Genomic DNA, 8,306 nt, shown 5'->3' with positions numbered 1-8,306 from the left:
ATTCTGCATCTGGAAAATGACCTAAAAACAGGAAATGTTTGATCACATATTATGCTTGACATTGAAAAAGATTAAAACTGTCATGCTTTGTTTCATGCATTGCAAAGATGAAACCAGAATTTGCATACACTAAATAAAAAGAGTTTCAGTCCAAATTTGCTTGTCTTATAGGTCAGTCAGGATTACCTAAGCTACTTATTTCTGCTAAATGCACAATAACGATAAAGAAAATAAAAAAAATAATCATTAATTAATAAAAGATTAGACAACAAAATAAATCCAGCACTACATCGGTCCGAAAGCTGCAATATCATGAAGAATTGCTCATAAACGGATTCATTTGAAAACAAAAACAGATTTGAATTTACTGAAGAAAACGATCCAATATTGTTTTATTAAATCTAACAAAGCTCATGCAGCTGTACCTGATCCACAGCTCTATGACTTACCTCCTGTGTGTCAGGAAGCTGCCGCTGACGTGTCCCGAGCCGTCGCAGCCTGGTGTCGGGCAGGACATGCCCTCCGTTTTTCCAGACTTCCATGTGAACTGGATCCCGTTCAGGTAGCCATCTTTTTGTCTCTTGGCTGCGATGGGGCAACCTGAAGCACTTCTGTGGGATGCATATTTCCCCGTCACGTGTCCCTGACCGTCACAACCTGGGACCGGACACCTGCGAGCGGATGGAGCGAGACTCAGAGATCTTCCCTTTATCATCTAAAAGGTTGGCTGTTTGTAAAGCAGAGCGTGACATCATATACCAGAGTTCTTGATTTATATCTTTCGGCCAGCTTTCACCAAAATATATTCATGTGCTTTCATTCCCACAAAACCTTTTTCTTTCAGCAGCAGTCTGTTTTAGATTGTTGTCGTTATATTTCCAGATGCCAATCTTTATATGAAAACTGCATCCAAAGAGAGTTCGCTGTGACAAACCGAATCCAACAGAATGACAAGCTTACGAATGAACAGAGTGTGTTGTTTGTGCTCTGCGCCACCAGAGAAATCAATGCAGCTGCAGGGATGAGGCCACAGAAGCCCATTGTGGGATTTAGGCAGAGTCAATCAATCTCTCTCTGCCTCCATCTCCACTTCTGCTCGCGCGTCTCTTTACCTACACGAGGGTCTGCAGGAGTTTGCCAGAGACCACAGAACCACCTCTCTGTAAACTCCTACAACCTTGCACTTCTGAAGTTCCTCCTACACCTTGATACCAGTGTTAAAACTTTATACTCTTGGTACATTTGTCTTGTCAGAACCAATACTGATTTATTCCTGCTTACGGGGATGTGTGCGGTCGAACAGGAGGATAAGCATGGACTGCACGAGATGTGGTGGGACTGATTAGGAATCGCATGGAGTCCGTTTTGAAGCAGGAAATGAAAAGTCATATGTCACAGGGAGTGGACGGTGGGTAGCGATGGTGGCAGGAGGAAGTTCCAGCCTCGGGGTTTAGCGGTCGGACAAAAGACTTATGATCTGTGCCTGCACGCTACCTGATGGGCTCCTGGTCCTCCTTATTCTCTTTACTGTGGATGATCTTTATCCCACTTTTCCTGGCCCGCGGACACCCTGAAAGACTGCAGACAAATGACGGAGTTACAAGGCTGAAATCGTCAGAAAGAGAGAAGGGTTTTGTCTGCAGACTGACTGCTGTACCTTCTGTGGGAAGCGTAGTTACCAGTGATATGTCCCGAACCATCACACCCTGGTGTCGGACACCTGGGGCACAAAACATATAGAGGGCTCAGGGCCTAACACAGATCCGCAGTGTCGTAATGATGCTTATTAAAAAAAAAAAAAAACCTGTCAGGCCAATTTCTTAAAACCCCTGACAGATTTGCACTTAGAGTAATCTTTTAATGATATCGTCACGTTTCTTTTTATTGCTCGTAATATTAATGTTTTGGAATGGCCCGACTTGAATTTGATAACAAACCTATTGACGTAGCTAGAAATTAGAATAATGGAAAGGAGGTCACTCTAAGTTGTGTAACTCACTGTAAGAGATAAATCAAAATAAATGGGAAACTTACAAGAAGCTAGTCGAGAATGTGCACACAGTACAATTGCTGGTATTCCCAGCATTAATGACTTTCCAACTATTGGGAATGGCATACATCCTTTTTTTTTTTCTCTAAATGTAAATTAAAACAGACCAATTTTTTAAATTGTTGCCTCTGCCTACACATTTCCATTTTACTGTTATGTCCCATTTTATAAATTTCTTGGTTAAATGAATACAATTTTAAATCTAAATCAGCCTGTGGTAAGAATAATTTTATCCAACACTCATTGTTAAAATATGGAAAATTTCTTAAAATTGCAGTTGCATAACCACATATTTAAAAAAATGTTCAATCTTCGATTTAAGTACTTTTGTAGTCAGGGAAATAATCACATGGTATACATACATACATAATATCATTTACCTGACATCCCATGTACTACATTGTACAAAAAAAAACAAACAAAAACAAAACATTGCCAGTAGTATAGCAATTAGTTTTCCAATAAAACAAAAATAGATCACTCAGGCCTGTGGAGACAAACTCCAAAATTGTCTCTTGAAATTTTATTTCATTCTGAGTGTTTATTTTATTTGTTTATTTATCTGAAAAAGTATGCAATTTAAATTAGTATTTTCATTAATAAGCATGGAAATAGAAAATCAAGCAATCAAGCAATCAACCAACCAAAGAAAACACACAAATATCGATTAGTCATCTAAAACCTTACTTGAGTTCTTGTGCATTGTTGGCTAGCATGCTTCGAATGCTTTTATCAGCCAAAGGACAACCTGAGAGACTGAAAAATACAGCAGCAGAATACCAGATTACTCTAAATGAACAACTATGGTTAAAAGACACTGCAGCCACTCTGACAAACACATGCATGAGTAAAATATCAACCAGGAAATGTAAGGAAGCCATGATGCAAGTGCAAAGAGTTGATTAAGAGAAAACAAAAAGAGAAATGTTAACCCTCTGAGTATCTAAAAGCAAACAAATTGAAGCTGTTTTTGTTTTAAATAAAATGACAATATTTAACACGTCAGAACTTTCTTGGGAATTGAGAGGTTGTACAAGTCTCAGGATCCATGCAGACTCATCTCGCTCTGCAACACTCAGCAGTTCTGCTCAAACCTTTTGAATGGTAAATGCACAGTCTGCACTGGACTGTGAGAAGGTGCCTGGAGGACTAAATAACATCAGCTTAGAAGGCTTTAAACGTGGCCCACTGAGGAAAAAACTTAATCCAGGGCTTTACCCCAAAATAAGCATCTGCTCAATATTTAATTATTTTTTTTTATGTCTTGCTTCTGCACCTCAATATTCAAAGGGCTAACAGAAAACAGTGAAGCCCTGCCTACAGACGGTTGACAGCATCGTCGAGGTAAGCTGAAAACAATAAAGAAAAATAGACTTAGAATCCACAAGGAGAAAAGGAAGTCACACCTTCGATGTGAGGTGAAATTGCTCGTCAAGTGACCACTTCCATCACACCCCGGTGTGGGACATCTGCCACCGGAAAAATAGATAGATTTTTTTAAGTCCAAAGGGAAGGAAAGGAAAATGTGAAAATCACAGGAAGAAAGGGGGATTTTTATTTTTATGGTTCTCATTGTTTCCAGTTTAGCTTCACTGTCTGTGCTTAACCTAGTGCTACCTGAGATGGGCTAGTCTTGATGTGGAATGATACTGACAGCTTGAAATGTTTCACACAGATAGCCATTAAATAAAAGTCATATAGCAAGCCAGCGGCACAATGTGGGCAGGAAGAGAGCAGAAACAGTGGATCACTGAGGTTAACTGAACAGAATGAAGGGAGAAACTATAGGTGCATGTCAATAAATTGGGATATCATAGAAATGTAAATTTTTTTTCTGTAATTCAATAATAATTAAAAAAATAATAATTCTACACCGTTGGGTCTGGTGTCTCTCATCGTGTTCAATCGCTCACAGATTGACTTTGCAGAGTAGTACCATGGTTACTAAAGCCTGGTACCTTTAGCAGTGTGGGCGGGTGCAAAGACCTGCTGGAAAACAAAATCGGCATCGCCATAAAGATCGTCACCAGAGAAATGCGTGGCTTGCTCAAAGATTTTGTATTAGATGGTTGTACAGACCATCTGTCTTTCCAAATCATCAGTTGCTGTAGAGGCTTCACACAGGACCATAACTTGGATTCTGTGCCTGTCCACTCTCCCTCCAGACTCTTAGATCTTGATTTCCAAATCAAATAAAAAAAATAAATAAAAAAAAAACAATTTTAATCTCAAAAAAGGATGTTTGGTTGGGCCACTGAGTCAAGTCCTTTTTCCCTATAACCCAGTTAAGATGCTTCTGACATTGTTTCTGGTTTCGGAGAGGCTTTGTATAGCAAATACTGTAGTATCAGTTCAGCTGCTTTTGCATATTTTATTTGTATTTTTGGATATAGCACTGTGTGAACAGCCAGCTTCTTCAGTAGCACTGACATTTAATGAACTTACTTGTGGAGATTATAGGCCATAATATTTTCATTACTTGTAATCCATGATCGTCAACAAAAATACAGAAATAAAAGCCTGAAATCTCTTACTGAGCAGGTAGTGAATATATGCACCATACAGGCTTTACTTTCCAAGTAAATTACAGAAAGAAATTTTCTTCTAGATAATATTCTGATCTATTGAGATGCACCAGTAAATGAAGTGGGGGGAAAAAATCAGAGCATGAGTGGAACAAAGCAAGTGGGGGTCAGGCGGGAAAAGAACGGGACTCCTTACGTTATCAGGTCCTTCTTACTCTCCTTGCACTGGACGTACTTGGGCTTGGGGCTTGGCATGTTAACATCTGTGGTGTAGGATCGATCCTCCAGCAGATCGTGGAAGGGATCCAGATCATCAGGCTGAAGAGAGGAGAAACACACAAAGTGTTTTCACTAATGTTCACCACAAAATCTGTGCTTCTCTGGTTGTATGTACTCAACTACCTGAAAAGAAAAGCTCTTTTTCTGCAGTGAATCCTTCTGTTACCTTTCTTCCCTCTTTGTCTACTTTCCTCACCCACGTATATCATATGCACTTTCAGGCTACAGAGTTTTGTCAGTGTGGATGCAAATTGGTGAGCCAGTGTGACTATTGAGCCAGTCTAACAGTGCAGTAAAATGGAACAGCAGAGAGGAAATAATGCCAAACGAATGGTGTGAGAGGCCTCACTTGTGGTTATGCCCGTGCTTGTAGTGCTAGTGTGTAGGTATGGAGTATTCTGGGAGTCGCCTCTTGTAATGAATCAACCTGCCACTAGATGGCACTGTGGTGTGGGACCAGACGGCTGTTTGGATTTGCAGTGTGGGGCTATGCTTTTGTCTGCAGTGCATGCAACCAGGGCACGATGCAAGTTGATGCAAATCCATTTTACCTTTCTTTCATATTTTACAGTGTGGGTACAGTAATGGCCATAAAGGCAGAAGTCCAAATCAAGACTAAATTGCTCAGCTGAAACCAGTTTCTCCGATTAATGGCACCGGAATGAGACTGATGCATGCATGCAGACAGAGGACACGGAACGCAAAAAAAGTAGGCTACCATAACGGGACTTACAAACTCACTCTGACACCCTCCCAAAGAGACAAGGGTTCAGCAGACACGCTCTTATGAATATTCACACACAGGAAAGCAGGCGTGTGCACTTGCAAACGCACGCGCATCAGCGTTCCGACAGGCGCACCCAGCAGTGGTGCATTGATTTCCAGCGGTTCTTTGATGAGATGAGCTATTCCGACTCCCTCCCAAGGTGCTACTTTGCATAATTCATTTTGGAGAGGAGAGAAATGTAAAAACAGAAAGCCAGCATGCGGGGAGCACGGAACAAACAGGGGAGATGACTCTTGTGCATGGGGATGTTGACATCAGTTAACAGACAGATCCATTAGGTTTATGTAAAATTTAAAAATAAAAGCCTTTTTTTTATGACTTTTTACCGATTCTGCAGCAAAGATTGAGTCAGACCAGAAGGTAAGAGACCAAGAAAACAATGCAAATGTTTGACTTGGAGACTGTGTTTAATCAATGGCTGCAGGGAGATAACCAGACAGTATATTCTCTCAGTCTCGGGAACGGCAACTGCTGCTATATAATTATCATCAGTGACAAAACTGCTTGCTGTTTGTGCTCCGTTCTATTCTACCCTCCGCTGCTTGTTATCATTTCTGTCTCCTCACTCAGTCACAAAGATTTCTGAGAAGACAAGTTGTCTGTGCTGGAGCATCATCATGAGCCAAACAGGAGGAGAGTCCACAAAACCGAACACACAAAATCATTAGCAAAATTATTATGAATTTCTTTATGCTTCACTTCCAATTAGGAAAAAAAAAATTCTACTAAATTTTTAAAAAGGTCTTGATCAGTTCTCTCTGCTTTCTGGAGCTCTGTCTTAGCTTTTCTTTGTACATTGGCAACTATTTAATTCATTCTCTAGCCAGTATGAGTGAGTACGCAAAGAACTGGTGTGTATTCACTCACTACTCTGGTAGATCTGCTTGGACCTGTTTGAAAACACAAACAGTGAATGAGACAATCTGCAGCAGCCTAATGCATTTACGCATCTAGAGGGGATAAACATGTTCTGTTGAAGTTCAGACTGAGCACAAGAATGGGTCAGGAGAATCTTAGTTCCTTTTACACAAAGTATGTCTGTTGGCTGGTTGTTTATGAAAAACTGGTGGGGGTTTTTTCATAAACAACCATGTTCATAAGAATAGGAGCACCTTTATGATAATATCCTGAAGGTGGAGTGTTGGAAAGAGTAGTAGATTCTTAAAGAGACCAATTTCAAAGCGCGAAATAGCAAAGTCAAATTTATTTTAAGCTATGTGTGATATATGCAGCATTCATATCAACTGATGGTAAGAATGAATTGAATGTAATATAAAATGCCACTGAGTCATATCTGGAGTTGCTTAACTTGGCTTTGGATTTTGTTTATTTCGGTGTTATTTTGGTAAGATCTGTCTTATTCCTGTTTTTCTTTAGTTCATTTCTTCTTATTGTTTCTAGTTATGTTTATTTCTTATAGTTAGTCTTTGTTTAGTTCTATTATGTATCCTTAGTCTGGTTATTCTTTAGTGTTATTTCCTGACCCGCTGTGTACTCTCCCTCATCCCCTGTGCCACTTTCTCTCTCTGTCTGCTCAGTCTGCTTCCTCAACTTGCACCTGTAATCAATTAGCTCATCAGCCTAGGTCTTGTTGTTCAGCATTCAACCTCCTTAGAATTTAGGCTTTTCATTTTCAGTCACTACTTGCCTGATCCCATCACTTCCTTGCTACAATCCCATGTTCTCCTTGAGTTCCTTTGCTGATTTCCTGATTGAGTATTTTTTTAGTTCTTGCTTCCTGACCTGGTTTTCCATGATTAAGAAAATACATGGGAGTATTTTGTTACACATGAGCATAACACAATACTCAATTTTTCATTGAAGGGACTATTTTATTCATTAAATCTTCAAACTAATTTGCCGCCTCCGACTCTGCTTTTGGGTCCAACGTCAACCACTACCCATCATGACACTGTCATACACTGTATACCTTCTTAATGTACCTTACTATCCAGCTGTTAAATGATAAATACAAAAAAATTATCAAAACATCAATCAAATCGAAAGGGCTGAGCTTTTCACATTTTGATGTTAGAAGATTTTTTTTTTTTGCCATAGATGATCAAGTACACACTAACAGAATGCCATGTTTTTACATTTTAGCCAATAAATTATTTTTTTTATCTTACAAGGGAATTGAATTGTTTGCATCTTTTAATGTATTTCTAATGCAAAAAATGACTTAAGTGGCTAGATTAAAAATCAGAAGAATGTGACAATTTGTTGATTAATCAATCCTTTATCAGTATAATTGATTACTAAAAATATCACTAGCTAATTCACTGCATACAATAACGGCTTTATGCAATAGCTCATTAGAAATCAGCGTTTCGGTAAAGAGTTATTCTACATCTGTTATGTGTTAACATTGCTATTTTCCACTTAAAAAAGTATTAAAAACAGAATTAATTCTTTGCTAATTTGGCTGTTGTGTAGACAGCCATACAGAGAAGAAGTCTGTCTTCTCTCAAAGGTCAGAGTTAGGTGGCTTGATAAATACCTACAAGATCTCTGTGAAAACAATCAGCAACAAACCATGAACTGAAAGTAAAAGTAAGAGGAAAATGCAGTGTTGAAAGAACAAACAAAGACTATATATATATATATATATATATATATATATATATATATAAAGGCTATTTTAAATGCTTAATAAAGTTTGTTT

The 8,306-nt window shown here is 38.9% G+C and overlaps 1 protein-coding gene across 8 annotated transcripts in view; it reads right to left on the bottom strand.

Annotated features, from left to right (window-relative positions):
- The window catches only part of myt1lb (myelin transcription factor 1-like, b), a 136,685-nt gene that overhangs the window by 4,507 nt on the left and 123,872 nt on the right, over nt 1-8,306 (bottom strand). For 5 of the 8 annotated variants that reach the window (XM_016661971.1, XM_016661990.1, XM_016661965.1 and 2 more), the window contains 6 exons: nt 4,772-4,893; nt 3,457-3,519; nt 2,738-2,806; nt 1,658-1,720; nt 1,495-1,578; nt 450-671 (listed from right to left, as the gene is read on the bottom strand). In XM_016661971.1, the coding sequence (XP_016517457.1) occupies nt 450-671; nt 1,495-1,578; nt 1,658-1,720; nt 2,738-2,806; nt 3,457-3,519; nt 4,772-4,893 (623 nt within the window). The remainder of the gene's footprint in view (nt 1-449; nt 672-1,494; nt 1,579-1,657; nt 1,721-2,737; nt 2,807-3,456; nt 3,520-4,771; nt 4,894-8,306) is intronic. The other 3 variants (XM_016662000.1, XM_016661972.1, XM_016661996.1) reach the window with 1 other exon arrangement.

Source organism: Poecilia formosa, unplaced genomic scaffold, assembly GCF_000485575.1.
Source record: "Poecilia formosa unplaced genomic scaffold, Poecilia_formosa-5.1.2 Scaffold8, whole genome shotgun sequence".
In the NCBI taxonomy this organism is placed as follows: Eukaryota; Metazoa; Chordata; class Actinopteri; order Cyprinodontiformes; family Poeciliidae; genus Poecilia; species Poecilia formosa.
Note: the sequence above shows the minus strand (reverse complement) of the source record. Positions and strands in the feature narration are given on the sequence as shown.